Here is a 20,206-nt window from a genome sequence, read left to right on the forward strand (position 1 = left end):
CCTCGAGCTGACGGCCGTGACACAGGCTCTCATATTCGATGACATGGGCATGATCACCTGTAACGTGTGAGGTCGAGGCAGCTAGCAACTTTGTGAAGGTCGAACATGCCCAGATTATTTGCCCGGATCACCTGCGCGGCATTGGTCCGGGCGTCGGACATCACCACGACGCAGCCCATAAGCCCTAACTTCTATGCTGGCGTCCAGAAGTGATTATCTGAGGTTTGTAGCCTCTATGACAGAGACTCCCAATGACAGTTGCAGGTATACTATGTGTTGTTTAGAGCCACTTGTGCTTGACCGTTACGGTTAGCAATCATCCTGTAGGCGATAGAAATGCAGCAGCTTATAGAATCTCGCAATAGCTCCGGGATTTTGTAGAGAAACGGCGTTCTCCGCGCAGAATTCATTCGACGTTATCGCCTATTCGACACTGCTTTTTGTATCGTTGCAGCATGATCACCATCCGTTCCTACTACTTGTTACGTGGCCTAACCGCTATTTGACGTTCCCGTGAGAGCAAACACACACACACTGCATAGGAATGGCAGCCGCAGAGGAAGCAGCTGCTCGACTGGCGGCACGCAAGCCAATCCCAACTCCGACACCAGCATACTTGCCCAAAGCAGGATCACCTCTTGCCGTAGACCGGGATACTTATGCTGCCATCCAGCAAGCGCCTCGCAAGCTCATTGAAGAGTTCGTCCTTCCAATCCGATCTGGCCGAGCGTGGAAAGCACCTGCTGGCTCCATCGTGCGAATAAGCACACCTGAAGGACCACAAGTCGGTGAGTATCATTTGCGTCTGCCATCACTGTTTCTCACATCGACCAGGCGACCTCAACGTGTGGAGTCTCCACAATCCAAGAGAACGGTTTTGGGCATCCCGAACCAAGCAGTTATATGCTTCCCACGTCTCGACATATGACCGTTTGTGGTCATGCTTACCATTCATGCGACCGCTCTGTACAATTGTCAAGGACACTTTGTCATGGTACGGTGTCGATGAGCATGGCGGGCGAGTGCATGACCTGCTAGGAACCAGATGTGATCCGTATATCAATACCGTTTTGGCTGGAGCGGAAGCTTCATATGACTACCACTGCCACTCAAACCTGACCAGAGCTGTCTTGCCCTGGGGTCTGAACGAGTCTGACGTACATGATGTGATCAACCTTTTCCAAGTAACCGGATTGGACAAACAGGGCAGGTATTTCATGAACCCATGCCCAGCGCAGGCCGGCGATCACATCGAGTTTCTTGCAGAGCAAGACTTGTTGATGGCACTGAGCACGTGTCCAGGCGGTGATCTATCGCTATGGGGATTCGGGAGTGACAGCGAAAAGGAGATGATCAAGTGCTGCCGTCCTCTGAAGGTCGAAATCTTCTCATTAGACGATTCTGACTTGGAGAAGCATGGTTGGAAACCAGCCGAAAGACCACCATATGCGGGAGTTCATGGTATGAAGATACCTGAAGGAGAGAGATAGATCACCTGCCAGCCATTTCTTGTTGTCCTTTGGTCTTCGGCACGTCTTGTGGTTCCGCAAACACTACGGCCATGGCCTCGTCCAAGATTTCAAGACCTTTGTTGATTTCCTCCGCAGAGATGATGAGCGGTGGAACGATTCGGATAACACCATCCCCAGCTGTAATTATGAGTAGACCTCTTTCTCGAGCAGCAGTCACGACCTCAGATGCCCTGCCTTTGTGTTCGTCACTCAGCTGATAGCCAACAATGAGCCCGCGACCTCGTACTGCTGTCAGCACTCCTGGATATTTGGCGCTCATTGTATCGTAAGCGCTGAAGAAAAGGGTAGACTTAATGCGAACATCCTCTTGGAGCTCTGGCCTGGCAAGTCGAGTGAAAACGTGATGCGCCACTCTGCAAGAGAAAGGGTTCCCTCCGAAAGTCGTGCCATGGTCGCCCGTATTAATGAAAGGCGCAACAGACTTGCCGGAGATAAGCGTTGCACCTATTGGAATGCCGTTGCCGAGGGCTTTGGCGGTGGTCAAGATGTCTGGCTGTACGCCACTTGCAGTATGTGCCCATAGATCGCCTGTCCTGGAAAGACCGCACTGTATCTCATCGAATATCAGAATTGCACCCACTTCGTCGCATCTGTTTCTCAGTGCTTGCAGGAACTCTGGTGTTGCAACATTGATCCCACCTTCTCCTTGTATTGGCTCAACGATGACGCCAGCAGTATTTTTGGCCACTAGGCTTTGAACAGCCTCCACATCATTGTAGATTCCATACCTGAAACCTGGTAGCATCGGACCGAACGGAGGCTGGTATTTCTTGTTAGGCGTAGCGGATAGGGAGCCGTACGTGCGTCCATGAAACGAACCATGAAAGGAGACGATTTCTCGCTGAGCAGTGTTTGGATCTTTCTGGTATGGCACCTTTCTTGCGAACTTCAGCGCAGCTTCATTGGCTTCAGAGCCAGAGTTCGAGACGAAGACCTGGCTGAGATGGTTTCCAGGCGATTGCTGTTGTGTCTCTTCGATCATGAGCTTGGAAAGCTCGGGAGTCCAGGGATTGTGATACAAGTTCGAAGCATGAATCAGTGTCTGTGCTTGGTTAGACACGATCCTGGCAACTCCGCTGTCTGCATGTCCGAGAGAGCAGACAGCAATGCCGGCCGTAAAATCAAGATAAGGTCTGTTTTCGTGGTCGTAGAGTATGCAACCCTCTCCCTGCATCATCATCGGCGGCGGTCTGACATAGGTCGGTACCATATAGGGAGCTCGTTCGGCGAGGAAGGTCGCGGTAGGCGAATCTGGTGCCGGGTCTGGGTTCGGAACAGAAACTTCATGACGAATGTTGGCTTCAGGTATGGTGGAGGAGACCGGTACAGATGCTGGTGAGGCATATCGTCGAGCAAAGGACTGTGGTATCTGCTTTGGTGTAAGTGTTCGAGGCAGAGCTCTGAGAAATAATCGATGAGACATGTTCGTAGACAGATAAGCAGGAAGACCGCAGGCGTGAGAAGACAACGAGAAGGCAAATGCTCAATTGATCATGACATTACTGGCTGCTATTATCTTTCACGGTGTCGAGTACTCTTCACTGCGAAAGTGGTTAGCGACAAGCAGAAGCAGAGATCCGAGTCACAGAAAATCTTCAAGACACAACTTCTCCGAAATCATTATCTGTAGGCATGAGCTCATTGCTGCCTCAGGCCTTACGGCCAGAAGAGCTCGAGCCGGCGGCCCGGGACAACCTAAGTAGGGAAGGTGAGGCGGCAACGTTGGTCGGGGGCGGTGAGCAAAACAATCGATCTTCCTGTACAGTATATATCACTTGAGCGATCTTCTGGAAGTGTTTGGTTGCATGCGCCCATGGTTCCGGGTCCAAATACATTTCTGTCTTGGTCTTGGTGCACATCAGCGAAGCAGACCGCACATCGCCACCAACAACGAAGCATGAGTGATGACAGGCGAAGCCTGGCAAAGTTAAGCAAGACGCCATGATACAGTGAACAGCAGGAATCAAGACAGGATGATTAGAAATCATAGCCTGGCCGTTCCATATTGGTGAAGCATACGATGCTCAACGTTACTTCTTCAGCCTTTCAGCTTCGTCCTTTACCATAAGCGGAATATCCTCTGCAAGTGATGCAGCTGATGGTTTCCACCCCAGAGGCCCCTTCGCTCTCGACGACTTCAGCTGTGCATTTGTACCTAGCAACACTGCACCATGCGGCATGATCTGGTTGGCCTCTTCACTCGATACAGACTTCACCTCATTTGATTTGATCAATTTCTGCTCGTATGCAGCATTCGCAATGTGCCGAGAGACTTCACCGAAGGCCTGGAATTGTCAGTCGCGTCACAAATACAATAGATGTGCCTACCATGGTCCCATTCTCTGGGAAAAGTATTCCCTGCTCATTCCATACTCCTTCTCGCTTCTCGACCGCAGCTTGAAGCAGCAAAGAAAAGAGCTTGCCAAGGTCATGAATATGCACGTTGCTCCAGGCGCTTTCACCTTTACCAACCATGTACGGCTGTCCGTGTTGCAAAGCATACTTGGTTACCTCTGGACATTGAATGCTTCTCCTGTTGATTGGGCCATGGCCGGTCCCGTAGATCATAGGCCCGGGGATGAGCACCGTCTTGATCTTTGAAGGGTCTTGAGATAGCACAATATTGTCAACGACACGAGCTGGGCTCGACTTGATCACGTCTAGGATCTCCTTATTGTCGTCCACATCGTCCCACACCTTGTCACTTGGTTCACCATACTTGCCGTCCTTGATCTCTGGGCCTGCAAACATCGATGCGCCTGACATTTGAACCCAGTAACCAGGGGCTTTCCGATCTGCGTCGCTAAGACCTGCTGCAATTGCCTTCGAGCTACCTTCATGTTTTGTGCTGGCCAGGTGGAAAACAATATCTGCGGCTCTAGCTTCCTTCTCCACCAGGGCAGAGTCATCCAGATCTCCCTTTACGATCTCGGCCGATGGAAATGCATCTATGATTGGTTGTGCTTTTGAAATGTCTCTGACAAGACATCTGATCTGATGTGGTTGAGGTAGTTGAGAAATCTGGTACAATGTTTCACCACCGATGAAGCCAGATGCGCCTGTTCTATCCTGCCGTCAGCCTTGCTCACACATTCCAATCTTGACTGTCATACAAGAAAACTCGTGCCGCCATCTTTGGTGTTGGGCTTGATCAGTACGTGCTACTTCCTGATGTCTTGTGATGAGCCAAGACGAAGACTTGTATCTAATCTGGCTCCCAGAGGTTCTCAAATACGGCTTACAAAGACTTTTCTGCCTACGGGGACTCTACATGCCAAAACATCTGGCCGCACCAGGTAACAACAGAGTTCTTGACCTTGGCACTAGCACTTTTACTGGAAGCCGCGCCGCTGTGTTGTTCATTGCGCAAGTGCCCCGCGTCTGATTGGGTGAGGTCATCTCCGCCAATCACAATGACTAGTACGTAGTGATAAGCCCAGGCAGGATTTTCCGAACTCTCCGCATTTTCAGGGAACACCTTCCATCAGATTTGTTATCTATCGAAGCTCACTTCTTTCCCTACCAGAGGCAATAATGCAGTCTGCTGGTGCTGCAATGCCTTCCGCTTGTTCCTCCGCCTCCGCCGGATAAAATCATGCAACGCGATGGGTCCAAAGTCGGCCAATCAACGATTGCGACGAACACATGTCCTAGGTGGTTGCGAGAATTGTCGCCGCAGACATACTAAATGCGATCAAGTACAGCCAAAATGCTTGACATGTCAGGCAGTCGGACTGGAATGTCAAGGCTACAGCTCCAGCGTACAGTTTGTATCAGAGGATGGGAAGGCAACCCTGTCTGACCCGAAGGTCGGGACTCGACGGCACCTCTATACGGAGCAGGCACGGTTGTCTATGAGCGCGCAGTTAACTGAGCAAGTAGAGCCTCGTTCAGTCGATAATTCCTTGGCGGAGATCGATTCGTGGTCTCAGGATACGAAGAAGGCAGGAACCGACGGTCTTGCTGTTGGTCCCTTTGGGGTGATCGAATTCAATAATGCAGCACCGGCAGTTGCCGCTAACCTCGCTTCTGCGCCTACTCTTGCTCCTGCTGCGCTGGTAATGCCTGAGATGCATAATGACCCAAGTTCACGCCTCGTTGACACCCCGTCCACTCTCGATGCACTAACATCTCTACCCGACTACTTGCAATGGTCGGACCTTTTTGATCTTGACTTTGAGAATTGGCTCAGCCAGCAACCAGACAATTTCGCGGTCGATGCCACTATAGCCGATCACGATTTTGGCCTGCAATCTACATCTACACCCTATCCGGCACAGCCGCCTGTACCTATTCCACAATCCATTCCAGCACCAAGCAACATTGACGACCTCGAGCTGAAGAATGAAGCGCCTACACTGGTCAAGCACTTCAGTGACCATGTTGTTGCAGCTATTGCAGCCTTGCCTTTCAACACGAAGTCGCCATACAAAGTCTTGAACGTTGCCGCAGCAGTACAAACTCTGGCAGACATCATGTACCTTGGTCGAGCAGTCAAACACGCAAACGCCGCGAACCTCTACAGCTTGTTAGCTTGCTCTGCGTATCACATCGCCATGAATCCATCTGGCTCAGATATTACTAACGCCATGTATTGGAACGATATCGCCTTCAGAGCAGGACAGAGAGCCAAGGAGCACTTGCAGAAATCGCTACAGACGGAACTCCAAGGTCCGAACAAGGCAAAATACAAGGATCAGTTGATGGCATTGATGAGCACTTTGACGTATTCAATCATTGCAGGAAACCAGCGAGATGCCAGATGCTACATGATAGATGCCGAACGTTTACTCCGAGTTCGTGGACTAGCAAAGCGGCAGATCTCTCGTCGAGCACGGATCCTTCACCATATGTATACCTGGGCCAGAATTGTTGGGGAAAGCACATATGTGCTACACGAAGACAAGGCGGCAAGCGCACCGATAATACACATGCCGAGGATTCCATATGCTCCTCAGCCTGAAGCTGGACACAACGCTCGACTTGACGACTTTTTACGGATCGAGCAAGGAGAAGATCACGAAGAGCCCGACATGGCAGAGCAAAAAGACAAAGAAGTCGGTTTGCACGATATCCATTTGCAGGACCCAAGGCAGCATCCTGACAGTATGTATCTGCAAATATACGGACTACCTGAAACATGGTTGAGTTTGTTGTCTCAGACCACACGGTTGGCGAACATAAAGGATATGCTCAAACCAGACTCCAGTATGCAACGCTCGCTTAGCAAGAGAACAACACGTCTTGAAGATATGGTATGCACCTTCGCCTCGAACCACAATTCCCTACCAGCCGAACTCACAACAACCCTACCACCAACCCAGTATATGATCCGAGCACTAAACTCGGCTCTGGTGATCTTCTTCTATCGTCGCATCCGCGATGTCAACGCATGGATCCTGCAGAGCCATATCGATGATGTGATCAATGCTCTCCGACACTTCGATTTGTCCTTGGGCCAGATGAATCTACACGGCCCCGGTACAGCATGGCCGGCGTTCATTGCTGGTTGTGAGGCGAGTCCGGGTACCCGAAGAGATGTTCTGCTCAAATGGATCGAGACGGCCTTTTGGAAGACAGGTTTGCATTGCTACCGAGCTGCCAAGGATATGATGAAAGAGGTGTGGGCTCGTCGAGATCAGGTAGCGGCTTCGCCAGTATCAACAAGGAGCTCCAGTAGCCGGGCTGGAAAGTCGCAACAGGCGACCACTTGGATCGAGCTGTCTCGCGAGAAGAAGGAGTGGGTGATCTTGTGTTGATTTCATAGCTTCGCCAGCAAATTGTTCTGTCCCAATACACTCAAATGATCTCGACTGATCTCATCAATGCTGCGACAGCCGGCCAAAGCCATCGCTGTCTGCAGCTCGTGCTGGAGAATCTTCAGTGCCAGCTCAACCCCAGCTTGTCCACCATACGCAAGACCCCATATTGCGATTCTGCCAATGAAGCAGTACTGAGCACCAAGAGCAAGTGCTTTGAAGATGTCGGTACCTCTGCGGATGCCACCGTCAACCGCTATCTGGATGCGACCACGGGCTACCGGAGCACATTCGGTCAGGGCATCAATTGTCGATGGCATGCTGTCCAACTGTCTGCCTCCATGGTTCGAGATCACGACGCCGTCAACGCCATACTTGATTGCCGTCTCGACGTCGCTCGGTGATGTCACACCCTTCAACCAGATCTCCATACCTCCAGCGTTCTCCTTCAACCAGGGAATGATTTCTTCCCATTCCAAGGTGTCATCGTATGCTTGGGGGCCATCTTCTCGAACCTCGTCCTTGGCTGAGAATTCAGCGCCACCTGATGACAGGATATTGGGAAAGACAAGATCTTCTGGCAGCTGGAAGTTGTTCTTCATCTCGTTGAGGCGGCGGCCAAGAACTGGGACATCGACTGAAATGAACATGGCCTTGTAGCCAGCGGCTTGCGCCCTCTTCATCAACTGGAGGGTGACATTGCGATCCTTGACAATACACATTTGCATCATATATGGATTGCCATTCCCTTCGCGTTTGACGTTCTCGAGAGATGTGTTGGAATATGATGATAGGCACATTGGCAGATTCATGGATGCAGCCGCTCTCGATGTCGCTTCCTCGCCGTCCGGATGTGCTAGCTGTTGCATGGCGGTCGGACTGATACCGAATGGCATCGATATCGTTTGACCGAATATTGAGGTTGACATGTCGACGTTCGCAACATTTCGCAATACTCGAGGCCGAATCTTGAACTTATCATATGAGCTCACGTTGTCATTCAACGTGATCAAATCCATGGCACCCTCATTGTAGTAGTCTCGAGTCGCCTTGGGCAACCTCCGACTGCCTTCATGCTTCAGGTCGCTGATCGAGAAGACATTCTCATCTAGATTGGGTGCTCGGTTTGCCATGATGATTTGGTTCGGTAGTGATACCAAACAGACTCGATCTGGGGTGGCTTCATGCTGAAATATCTCAGGCGACGCCTCCACGTTAATCGTTATCCGATGGTGATGCACATGACTTGTTCGACCAAGCCCTATCGTCCGAGGCTGTTCTGGAACGTGGGGAAGATGTGGTACAACTATAGCGGAAACTCTTGCCTGTGGCAAAAGCGAGTCTCCGATTGGTGGAGCGGCCTCGAGTCTGGCCCAACGCGGAAAGCCGACGCCGAAAACGAATTATTCCGCTCGGAAAGAGGCCCGCTACGGATGGGTAACACAACGAATAAGGAAGGTGATAGAAGTACAAGAACACACTTCTTGGAACAGCTGGCACAGTAAGAACGACAGACCACTTTCTTCCTTCTCATCACATCACTCAAACACCACCACTTTCTGTCAGGACAAACAGATAATGATCATGGCACCACCGAAAGAGCTCGGCGGTATTATGGTCGCTGTCATAACACCATGGACCGACGACCAGACCCAGATCGACGCTCAACGCCTCAAGGAGCACATTGATAGACTGGTCGCGGCTGGTGTCCACGGCATCGTCCCAGGCGGCTCAACAGGAGAGTTCACAGCCATGACACAGGCTGAACGTAAACAATTAATCGAGCTGTGCGTCGAATACGCCGCCGGCAGGATATCAGTGGTCGCCGGCACCGGTGCATTAACAACACGAGAATGCCTTGAGCTGGCCAAGCACGCTTCCGACACCGGTGCGAACGCACTGATGGTCGTACCGCCATATTATGACGCAGTCACCTATGAGCAACTGGAGCAAATGATGGTCGAAATTGGCAAGGCGGCGAACATCCCCCTCATGTACTACAACATCCCCTCAGCGACTGGACTGAAACTCACACCAGAACAAATCGCTGGCCTGTCCAAGAGCGGCGTCAAGTACCTCAAGGATACATCGGGCGACGGCCCAGCACTGACAGAACTCCTTTTCGAGCGCCAGAACGAGATTACAGCTTTCAACGGCTGGGATACGTTGACTTTCTACGGACTGGCGGCTGGTGCTAAGGGATCCGTATGGGGTGCATCGAATATCATTCCGGAACTGTCAGTGCAGTTGTGGGACGCAGTTGCTGTGAATGGGGACTTGAAGAAGGGCCGAGAATTGTGGTCGGTGATCTTTCCTATTTGCAAGTTCTTGGAGGCAAATCAGTACCATGCTGCGGTGAAGACGGGTATGGAACTGCTGGGTCACAAGACTGGTGGTATTAGGAAGCCTTTCACACTGTTGCCTGAGAATTCGAGGAAAGAGTTTGCGGGGTTGTTGACGGCGGCTGGATTGAAGGTCGTTGCATGAGGGGCCTTGGATTCCTGGATAGATATTCTTTAACATTATTCTCTTGGATCGTTGTTTGCCACGAGTCTCTCGTGATGATTATGAAAAGTTTGCCTGTCGTCTCAAGATCATGTTCCAAGCAAGGTGCATCCGCTGAGTCTCTGCGCCCTTCCACTTGACTATCCAGCTACTGGACCGGAGATACAAGTCAAGAAGGCAATGCAAATCCATTGATGCAGTAATAATATCTATCCACAATCCAAATTTACGCGCTCAAACCCATCAAAAGCTTCGTCCCACTAACCTGACCCTCCATCATCATATCGAGCGCTTTCTGCGCCTGCCCCAATCCACCCTCAACCCACTGTGCCCTCGTAGGCACAATGATTCCCGACTGCAGTCCCTTCGGCACAAGCTCGCTGTAAAACCACGTCCTGAACTCACTATTCTCCGGCTTATCAAGCGATAAGCTGTACGGCGCGAAAATCTGCTTGATATTTTCTGGCAGGGGCTTCATTGCGACACCGAGCGAGTACCAGCTTCCTCCGCCGAGCGACTGGAGGTATTCGGATAGGATTTCTGTTACGGGTTGGAGACCGATGGCGTCGAAGATGGCTTCGTAGGGGCCGTGGGATTTGACGGCGCTTACGATGTCGGCGTGGGATTGGGAGTGGTCTATGATTGTTGATGGGCCGAGAGATTGCACGAAGGATTTGTGCTTGGGGGAGGATGTCGTTATTACTTCGTAGCCTGCTGCGGTGGCGTAGCTTGTCGCGAGACCACCAGCGGAGCTGGAGCCGCCGTAGATGAGGATTTTCTTGCCGTTGCTTTGTGCTTTGCTTGTGGCGGAGGGGCGGTCGAGGCCCATGAAAATTGAGAGGGCGGAGGCGACGGCGGCCATGTTGAGGACTGATGTCGAGGCGTTCTCGAGGGGGACGTCATCGGGGAGTTTGGCGGTTGAGGTTGCGGAGGCGAGGGCGTATTGCTGGTATGCGCCGAACTTGGGGTCGCCGCCTTTTGCGCCGTCGCGGACGGTCACGATTTTGTCGCCTGGTTTGAAGTTTGATACGTCGGATCCGACGCTCTCGACTGTGCCGCCGAAGGACATGCCGAGAATGTTGGGGTATGAGATTGGGATGAGGGCCAATCTGAATGGTTAGATGTGTCTGTTACTTAGGGGTAGGGATGCTCACCTTTGTATCTTCGCCTCGAGTGGAGAGAAGGCTATGGTCTTGACCTTGATGAGCAATTCGCCTGGCCCCGGGGTTGGAGTTGAGGCCTCATCAACCACTAGTTGGGCATGTTGCTCTTTGATCCAAGCTGCTTGGTGGCTCATTTTGTATTGTACCTAGATGTGACTTGGGGGCTCTTTGTGAATGGTGCTGTTACGGGTTTCTGGTAGTGAAGCTCTTTGTTAAAGGTGCTACTGCTGCTGCTGTGTTCTGGCTGGGAAGCTCTTCTTCCAGGACAGAAGTAGCAGATCTTATATCAGACCAGGCGGTCTGTCCTGTTCTAGTGGTCCAGTACGGACCAGCATCGCGACGTGGCTACATTGCAAACATGTGTGGACCATTTGTCACGCCGGCTTGAGGGTCGCCGAGGTATCGAGCGGCAAATGACTGTTCGACAGGGACATCTTCCAACGCGATGGTTGTCGAAGCTTGGTGGTGTCCCAAGCCAAGAGCATGTACCTACAATAGAATGCTGACAAAATGCTGACACAACACAATCAGACGCAGTTAAGGGAATGTTTAGGTCCGTTATTGGACAACTAGCCTCGCGTATCGATCCACACTTATGAGCCATCGCTAGACCCTTCCCTAGCCCCAGAGCCAGCTGGAGGAAGCTACGTCTTAAGTGGCTAGCCATGAGATGCCACTTCTCATTGGCCACTTTTTGATCCATCTACCTCTAGACCACCATCATTTCTGTCAAGACGATTGCGCATCGCCTCTTGACCCACCGTCGTGGAGCTGATTGGGATACTGCCAGTTCTGCGTCGGATGCCCTTGCTTACCCGTTGGTAGGCAAATGCCTTGGTAGCAGCGAGCACATGGCACGATGTCATTCATGCGATGGCTGAGAAATACTCCGGACGACAGCGCGACTGCTTATGTAAATCAAGTCCTATATGCAGGGACCTGCCCGTCGATTTTGATAGGCGACTCGCACAAGTGGTCAATACTCTTCCGATCATGGTCTGGGGTTCGGCTTGCAAGCCTCCATGCGACTGCTCTCGTATTTCAAAGCTTGGGCGAGCGATTCTAGCCACTCCGCAAGCTCGAGTCTTCACTCGCTCTTGCGCTCGTCGGACAAACCCGAATGACGGAGACCAACAGACAAACCCTTGCAATGCTTGCTACGCAGTCCCACACCAGCCATGCAGTCGATACAGCAGACCGGAGAGCAAGATGGCACACCAAGACTTGAGACACGCCTTTCGTCGTAACTTGTCCCTTTCGAGTCAAGGCAAATCCTGCTTGCGGAGGACTCAGTCTGCGGTGCACCGGTGGCATTCGGACGGAGAGCATAATCGCCCAACCATGAGACGATGACTTGGCGGAGTTTGCGAAGCGTGCTTAAGTCCTGATGGTCCTGAAAGTGTTCGCAGACTTCGCTGATGTAGGCTAACTCGTGGATATAAGAGCACTGACAATTCCCACGATTCAATTTCTCTTTACATCAACTGTCCATTTCAGATCCCCAACTACAAGCTCATTGAGAAGAATCAAGCGTCCTCGAGACTCAAACCAACACAAACATGTCGAAACTCCTCACTGTCTTTGGAGCCACTGGCAACCAGGGCGGCTCCGTCATCAAGACCGTGCTTGGACACGCTCAGCTGTCCAAGACGTACAAGATCCGGGCTATCACTCGAGATGCAACCAAGCCGGCTGCAGTCAGCCTGAAGGAGCAGGGCGTTGAGGTGGTCAACGTGAGAACTCCCCGGACACTGGAATCAAAATTGAAATTTACTGACTCTGTGCAAGGCCGACCTGAATGATGCGCAATCAGTATCCAAGGCTGTCGAAGGGTCCAGTGTCGTCTTTGGCGTCACTAATTGTAGGTGATCAGACAAAACCAGCGCATAACATTCTGACCCCCAATAGTCTGGGAAACTATGAACATCGATACAGAAATCAAACAAGGCAAGGCCATCGTCGATGCTTCAAAGGCCGCGAATGTAGAGAGACTCATATGGTCTTCTCTCGTTCACGTCACCAAAGGTATGTGAATTCCGAAAGGATAACATGGAGGCATACTCACTAGAAGGCAGCTACTGGCGGCAAGATCACCGCGGTCAAACACTTTGACGGAAAGGCCGAGATCGAGGAATACGCCCGATCAGTTGGTGTTCCAGGAACATATTTCATGCCGGCAATGTTCATGTCAGGCATCATGCAAGCGATCAGAAAGGTGAGTTGACCTGCCCACAGACCTGTACCTGAATGCTGACTTGGACAGGGTGACAACGGGGAATATGCGATGAACGTTCCATTCGCCGCTGACCTCAAGATTCCACTGATCGACCCTGCCACCGACACTGGTGTATTCGTTGCTGCCATCTTGCTCAACATGCAAGACACGTTGAACAAGCGGATCGCGGCCGCGAGTGGCTACTTCACGCCTAGCCAGCTTGTCGAGGACTTCCAGGCCGCTACCTCTCAGAAGGCTCAGTTGAACACTTTGCCAATGGATATGTGGGCATCATTCCTGCCGGAAGTCGTGCGAGCGGAATTGAGGGGAAACTTCGAGCTCATCATTGACCCCGGATACTTTGCTGGTGAGCCAGCGGACGCGGTTGAGAAGGGCTTGGATCTGGTAGCTAAGTCGGAGTTGCGCAAACCGATCAGCTGGAAGGACTATGCCGCTAAGAACTTTCAAGCGTGAAGACGATAGCAGGTAGAAAAGTACCACTGTGTGCTTCTAAAATAATCATGCAAGCTTAGCTAGCGCGCTATTTAAGGTTCATATTCTGCAGTGGTGTACCCGACAATGTCGGCCCCTCTGACATCCATGCGGGCATGACGACTGGGGAGCTTGAAGAGACATCGATATGAAGCTGAGGATCGAGACTGTAATAGTATGATCATCGACGGATGGCAAAACCGTGACTTGATGCGACGTGATTGGGGAGAGAGCAGCCTGATATATGGTTGAGCAGCTTTATCATTGCACTCTTCTATTTCCACTCGCTGCTTAAATAAACAGAATGACCGCTCCAAGAACAAGTTTAGCCAGGTTTATAGCGATCATTAGTTCAAATGTTTGGCCGACGGGTATGCTCCGTTATGTCACAGGTACTACTAGCGTTCAGCCCCTGGAAGTTTAAGCACATTTACGTGGGGGCCGTTATCTTGTTTGCCAAGACGCGAAGTCAAGGTAAGGCCGGTGGCTTCTTAAGCGGCCGTATCACGTGTTTATATTTGGGCCGGTCGGTTATATTGCTAAGATATTAGGTTTAGGTATCTAAAAACCTTTAAAAGGACTAGACTAAGGTATTAGGGTAGTACCTAGTATAGATACTATTTAGCTAGTAGAACTAGGTCTTTAATTACTTATATATATCGTATTTACTACTAGTAGAGGTATCAGTTCTATTAAATTATAGTTAAGTATAGATAATAAGTATATATACTAAATAAAGCTCATTTTAATACCGAAGAAGAAAGGAGTACTTTAAAGCCTTTTAAAGGCTTTTACGAATATATTTTAATCTATATAGATTTATAAAGCTATTAGGGCTTTAGTAAGGCTTTCTTTAAATAAAGACTATATATTATAGAAATCGTTTTCTCTTTATTTAAAGTATATAACTCTTAGTAAAGAAATGAAAAGAAAGATAAAAAATAATATTAGGCTACTAATCTTTAATTAAGGCCTTTCTAAGTACTCACTTCAAGTAGGATATAAATAAGATATTAAGAATTAAGTATATTCTCTTTTCTTTTTATTTATTATGAAAAAGTATATATAATTAATATCTACTAAAGGCCGTTAAAGTAACTTATATAAATTGTTCTAAGATAATAATATAAATTATAAATTCGTCTAAATAGACTTTTATTAATAAGATTAATCTATAAAAAGTACTTTTACTAAATAATTTAGCTTATTCGTTAGAAAAGTAAATAATAAGAACTTCTTTATTATAAAATATAATATCTTAAATATATATAAACTATTTATCTCAATAATCAAATTTAAATTTATAAATAACGTTTAAAGGGATTTATAAGTACTTTTTAAGGCGTTATATATTAAGTTATTTATAATATTAGTACCGATAAGATTTAAAAGCCTTTACTTCTTTTAAAAAAGCACTTTTAACTATAACAAATTTATAAGGCTAGTATAAAGGTCTTTTAAAGACTCTTTATACCTTTATATAAGAAAATATTAAAGAAGATAGCTTTATTAGAATTATACTAAAAAGGCTTTAGAAAGTCTTTTTATATATTTTTTACTTTTATCTTACTAATAGAAGTTCGTAATATATTAATTTATTATAAAAGACTTAAAAGTTCTTCTTTTACCTAAGAAAATACTTTTAAAGGTAATAAAAGTAGGTAAAGATAAATACCGTAAGAGAAAAGATATAGAAAAGAACTTTTTATTTAATTTTAAAGAATAAAAAGTAACTACTTTATTTAATATAGCTAAGAGACGATTACTAGAGATTTAAACCCTAAATAAAATACTAGAAAGCCTTAAAAAGGCCTTAAATAAGTCTTAAGAAGTACTTATTATAAGTTTTTTACTTTAATTATATAAAAAGAATATTTAAGTACTTAGACTTCGTTATTTATTAAGTAGTAATAATAGTACTTAATAAGAGCTTTAAAAAGCTTATATTCTCTATTAAGTTAGTAGACTTAATAGAGTACTAGAAATAACGAAAAATTAAATATTTTTCTTTATAACTAGTATAATTAATTATATAAGTTAACTAATAAGAGCTTTAAGAAAAACTTAGTAAAGCCTTTAGAACTACTTTATATCTACTTACTTAATTTATTTTAATTAATTATAATTAATAACTATTATAAATTCTTAATAGCTTATAAGCCGTTTTAGATTTATAATATAGCTTAAGAAGATTATTAATAAAGTTCTTAGTAAGTACTTATAAAGTACCTATAGAGTTATTTTATACTATAGAATAACGAGTTAAAGGCTATTTATTTAAAGAAATAGAGGTATATATATAAGCTATAAGACCTTTAAAAGCTCTTTTATAGCGTTTAATCTCGCTATATTAATAAAAGTACTTATATATAGGCTTTTAATTAAGAAACTTAATTAAAGCTAAAAGCCTTAAGTTAACTTACTAAATAGTATATTATATTTATAATATATTAAAATAAGTTAAGAAGATATTAAAAAGACCTTATATTACTAAAAACTTACTCTTTAAGCTTTATATAATCTTTAATTTAAAAAAGAAATATTATAGTATATATTCTCTTCTTTAAAGTAAAAGGATATTTAGAAATAGTTATTAAAAAATACCTATAAGCTATAGGAACTATATTATAGTAAGTAAGAGTATAAAAAGTTCTTTAGAAGTACTTTATAAGCTCTAAAGATATATTTTCTTTAAGGTACTAAAGAATTAGCATTGTAAAAGGCTTTTTAAAGTACTTATTATTAACTAAGTACTACTACTAACAATATATAATCTCCGACTTCTCTTTTATATTATAAAAGATTATTAAGCTCTTAATAGAGATATATAAATAAAGCTAAAGAGTATTAGTAAGGTTAATAATATTCATATTTTATAAGGTTTTAGTAAGAGCTTAATTCTTATTATAGTACTTATACTCGCTATTTAAAAATAAATAAAGAGAACGAAAAAGAAAAAGTAAGTAAGAAAGGAATATATATTAATAAAAGAATATTTATAATAAGTAAAGACCTTCTTAAGTACTTATAAAAGCCTTTTTAATTACGTAATTAGCGCTTATATATAATAAATAAGGTCTTTTATTAATATATTAAGAAAAGTTTTATTAAGATACTTATTTTATCTTTAATTACTTATATTAGATTCTAATGTTTATCTTCTTATTATTACTTACTATATAAGAAGGCCTTTAAAAGGATTTTAAAATACCTTATCTAAACTAGTTATATATAAAATATATTAAAGTCTTAGTACTAAAAGAGCTTCGCTATTAAATAAAGATATAGCTCTTATAAAAGTATTATTAACTTCTTTTTTAGAGACTTTAAAAACTAATTAACTTATACTCTTTCTTTATAAGGTAAAATACTATTAGTATAGATAAGTAGCTTTTATAAAGGCCTTTTAAAGGCTTTTATATACTAAAATTACTTTTTAAAATAATATACTTTAAGTATATTAACTTTAAGTCTTATATTTAGAATAATTACTTTTATTTATAATATTGAATTATAAAGAAGTTTAATATACTCATATATAATGACCCAGATTCTCACGACCGAACTTCTCGTTCCGTATTAGTGGGTGAGCTGTCGCCGCTTGAACTCACCCTTTCAGGTGAGCCGAAGTTGAGCCAAGGGTGAGCTGAGGGTGAGCTGAGCTGCGTTTTGGGTGAGCCAAGACAGCACCGCCACCCCCACGACGATTCTCTCGACCAATTGAATGGCTCTGTCGAGTGGGACAGCTTCACAATCATTTCAAGGGCCCTCTAACGCGAGTAGCTTATAGCTCCGCTTTACTGGTGGACATTAATCTAGCCCAGCGAAGTTGCATATCCTGTCGTGATATAATAATTGTGAGTACGCGGAAGTGTCCCAAGTGCTTTTGGAAGTATTGCTATCGAGATTATCTCGTTTCCTTTGATTTAACGAATTGATGTAATTCGAGCGTCTGCTTACATTCACGCCAAAAATGGACAAAGTTCCTTGAAATGTGCGCGAGACCGTTTTCTTCAGCCCGTGCAAATTTGCCAATGCGTCCCAAATCTGCCCGCTCGGCCGCCCTGATCACACAAACACTAAGCATCCTCTCGTACTACGAAGACGACTTGACATGGTGGACCAGCCTCGGCTCGGTGCTGGTGATTTTGGAGGACACGGCACCAGGGACGAATTCTAGGCTTGACGCCGAGAACACCATCAATCTGCTGTGCCCTTTTAGAATCATCTGTCGAGTGGGTTTCGACAGAAAGGCAAGTTTGAAACCATATTTCTTCCAGTGTGGACATTCCAACCGGATTCGAGAGCAATCTCACCCAACGTAGCGCACTCCCCAAGCGTCAGCAATTCGCTGGCCACATCCAAGGGAAGCAGGAAAGCAGGAAAGCAACCTTGTCTGGGGGCTGGACGACTTTGTTGGGCAAGCGGATGGATACGACCTTGGTTGGGCTCATCGTCCTCTTTGAGTTCGACATATCTCAGGCCCTAACCTGCAGCTTCAGCATCTTCCTGGCTGTCTGGGACCTCCATTGGATTGCTTTCGTCAATGCTCTTCGTGTATGCCTCGCCAAGCGCCTTTGTTGTAACGTCGACCCGCCGGCATTCCTTTATAGTGCTTGAATGGACTGGTGAGAAACTGGCCCGTCTCTTGATCCCTGTTGTACGGTCAACCTGTGCACTTGGGGCATTCTCCTTGGACAAGTCGGACTCTTGGGAATGACTGGCTGGGGACGGGGTGGTTGTAGCCCCTACATCGTCCTCGCTTTCAGGATCGAGCTTGCTCAACCATGAGCCGTATGTGGTGTCCGGGTCTCCAACTTCGCGACTGGCCTGTGCCGCGCGTTGGTACTCGTCATAGCTAATAGCATCACCCAGAGAGCGGTCAAGATGGACCTTGAGGACACGAGGGAATCGGAGTGTTAGATATCGTGCATTTGAAGGCCGGTCGAACCCCGCACCGATCACCTCAACCACGGCAGGCTGCGAGAATAGATGTGTCGGAAGAGACCTTCCCGTCAGTTCCGTGAGGATCTGCATTTGTTGTCCAGTCATCGAGAACTGGAACCGAGATAGACGGCCATGAGCATTCAGAAAGTGAATGTTGGATATTGAGATCGATGGATGTGAAACAGTGCCCACGATGCGGAACGAAGGACTGAGCTCAACACGACAGCCCTCTTGATCCACTTCTCGACAGGCCAGAGAGAAGCTTGTCCACGTTCCCGGCATCAGTGACAAGCTTGCCGCTGCCACAGGATCGCATCGACCACCAATGACGAGCAGGTCGACCGAATCGCCTAAGCCTGGTATATAGTCCTTCTTCACCTTTACGTACTGTGTGACTCCGCCGTGGACACCGATGTATGGATCGCGACACGCTTTCAGCACCAGACCTTCCCATCTCTGCGAAAGTGCATACGCCATCTCGCGAGCCAGTGCAGACGTACCTCGAGTGGCAGTAAAGTCGAGCACGATTTGACGCCCGATCGCGGCTCGGCCAGGAACCGACTGAACAAGCTTCTGGAGGTGTTGTCGTCGCTGCCTGTAGGTCTCATAAATGCAGATGTGGTCATCCCACAGCAGGATGTCGTGGAAGACGATCATCAGATGCTCATCAGAATCTGGCGAGGAGTCTCTCTGGCAACCCAGACGGCGTCCCGCACGGGTGACGTGTCTCCGAATCTTGTGGAACGGCATGATGTCGCGGACCACATCACTCCACACCACAAGTTCCCCAACCAAGACGCAATGCTTCTGCACTCGATCTGCCATTCTGCTTGCGCCCAGGCACTGTCGAATCGTCGGCAGGATAGGATCACGATCAATGGTTGAATCTCGACCGCTTTTCGAGAATAATTTGATCACTGGCTTTCGACTATTGCTGTCCTGCCAGATATGCACTTGACAATACTCGCCATCGTACTTGCGCTCGACACTAACTTCTTGTCCTCGCATCAGGGAATAGCCGTGCTTGATACTGCGCGCTTTTTCAAAATGGGGCAGGCTTACACGCGTACCAGCTTGTGGTACCAGTGGCCGAGCTTGGCCCGAACAGGTTGATTCTCGTTCCTGAAGGTGGCTCAGAGCTTTAGGGAATGAGTCGAGCACACTCAGCACAGGAGGCAGACTCTGGTGTACAAGCTCAACCATCAGTTCTTGGGGAACGGTGGCCGGCGTCAAGTCCTTGAGCAGCAATCGCACAACCCATTTGACCTCCAGGCTCGACATTCGCTGGAACATCGACGTCAATTGACTTGATAAGGAGGATCTGTCCAATTGGGAATACCGCTTTCGAAGCTCGACATCGGAGAAGTCACACAGTGCAGCCACTTGATCCAGGTTGTGGTCGAGCTCGGTGATGGTTAGTGGTGCTCGAGATGAACAGCTGCGCACCACACTCCGCCGCGGCTTGCATGACAGCGGTAGCACAGTCGAGATTTCCCTCTTTCCGCATCCGTTCGATTTCTTGCTGTCGACTTGTCCCGATTCCCCAGGCTTTTGACTGCGATACGTGCAATACGCTATCTCACCGAGGCCGTA

The 20,206-nt window shown here is 47.1% G+C and overlaps 8 protein-coding genes across 8 annotated transcripts; 3 read left to right on the plus strand and 5 right to left on the minus strand.

Annotated features, from left to right (window-relative positions):
• Positions 1-1,491: 1,491 nt before the first annotated feature.
• On the minus strand, positions 1,492-2,955 carry ARG8 (acetylornithine aminotransferase; the record flags this gene model as incomplete). Its single annotated transcript, XM_064879603.1, has 1 exon — positions 1,492-2,955. One exon carries the CDS (start codon positions 2,953-2,955, stop codon positions 1,492-1,494), a length of 1,464 nt encoding a protein of 487 aa, XP_064724627.1.
• Positions 2,956-3,562: 607 nt separating this feature from the next.
• Positions 3,563-4,665, minus strand: PMZ80_011225 (uncharacterized protein; the record flags this gene model as incomplete). Its single annotated transcript, XM_064879604.1, has 3 exons — positions 3,563-3,817; positions 3,861-4,596; positions 4,646-4,665. 3 exons carry the CDS (start codon positions 4,663-4,665, stop codon positions 3,563-3,565), a joined length of 1,011 nt encoding a protein of 336 aa, XP_064724628.1.
• Positions 4,666-5,137: 472 nt separating this feature from the next.
• On the plus strand, positions 5,138-7,291 carry PMZ80_011226 (uncharacterized protein; the record flags this gene model as incomplete). Its single annotated transcript, XM_064879605.1, has 1 exon — positions 5,138-7,291. The coding sequence occupies one exon, from the start codon at positions 5,138-5,140 to the stop codon at positions 7,289-7,291; it is 2,154 nt and encodes a 717-aa protein (XP_064724629.1).
• A 2-nt stretch (positions 7,292-7,293) lies between these two features.
• On the minus strand, positions 7,294-8,424 carry PMZ80_011227 (uncharacterized protein; the record flags this gene model as incomplete). Its single annotated transcript, XM_064879606.1, has 1 exon — positions 7,294-8,424. One exon carries the CDS (start codon positions 8,422-8,424, stop codon positions 7,294-7,296), a length of 1,131 nt encoding a protein of 376 aa, XP_064724630.1.
• A 451-nt stretch (positions 8,425-8,875) lies between these two features.
• Positions 8,876-9,778, plus strand: PMZ80_011228 (uncharacterized protein; the record flags this gene model as incomplete). Its single annotated transcript, XM_064879607.1, has 1 exon — positions 8,876-9,778. One exon carries the CDS (start codon positions 8,876-8,878, stop codon positions 9,776-9,778), a length of 903 nt encoding a protein of 300 aa, XP_064724631.1.
• A 244-nt stretch (positions 9,779-10,022) lies between these two features.
• On the minus strand, positions 10,023-11,093 carry PMZ80_011229 (uncharacterized protein; the record flags this gene model as incomplete). The annotated part of the gene is made up of 2 exons (XM_064879608.1): positions 10,023-10,905; positions 10,951-11,093. The coding sequence occupies 2 exons, from the start codon at positions 11,091-11,093 to the stop codon at positions 10,023-10,025; spliced, it is 1,026 nt and encodes a 341-aa protein (XP_064724632.1).
• A 1,425-nt stretch (positions 11,094-12,518) lies between these two features.
• On the plus strand, positions 12,519-13,648 carry PMZ80_011230 (uncharacterized protein; the record flags this gene model as incomplete). The annotated part of the gene is made up of 5 exons (XM_064879609.1): positions 12,519-12,692; positions 12,748-12,820; positions 12,868-12,984; positions 13,035-13,174; positions 13,223-13,648. The coding sequence occupies 5 exons, from the start codon at positions 12,519-12,521 to the stop codon at positions 13,646-13,648; spliced, it is 930 nt and encodes a 309-aa protein (XP_064724633.1).
• A 4,503-nt stretch (positions 13,649-18,151) lies between these two features.
• Positions 18,152-19,906, minus strand: PMZ80_011231 (uncharacterized protein; the record flags this gene model as incomplete). Its single annotated transcript, XM_064879610.1, has 1 exon — positions 18,152-19,906. One exon carries the CDS (start codon positions 19,904-19,906, stop codon positions 18,152-18,154), a length of 1,755 nt encoding a protein of 584 aa, XP_064724634.1.
• Positions 19,907-20,206: the final 300 nt, after the last annotated feature.

Source organism: Knufia obscura, assembly GCF_036327395.1.
Source record: "Knufia obscura strain CCFEE 5817 isolate CBS 148926 chromosome Unknown scaffold_32, whole genome shotgun sequence".
Taxonomy (NCBI): Eukaryota; Fungi; Ascomycota; class Eurotiomycetes; order Chaetothyriales; family Trichomeriaceae; genus Knufia; species Knufia obscura.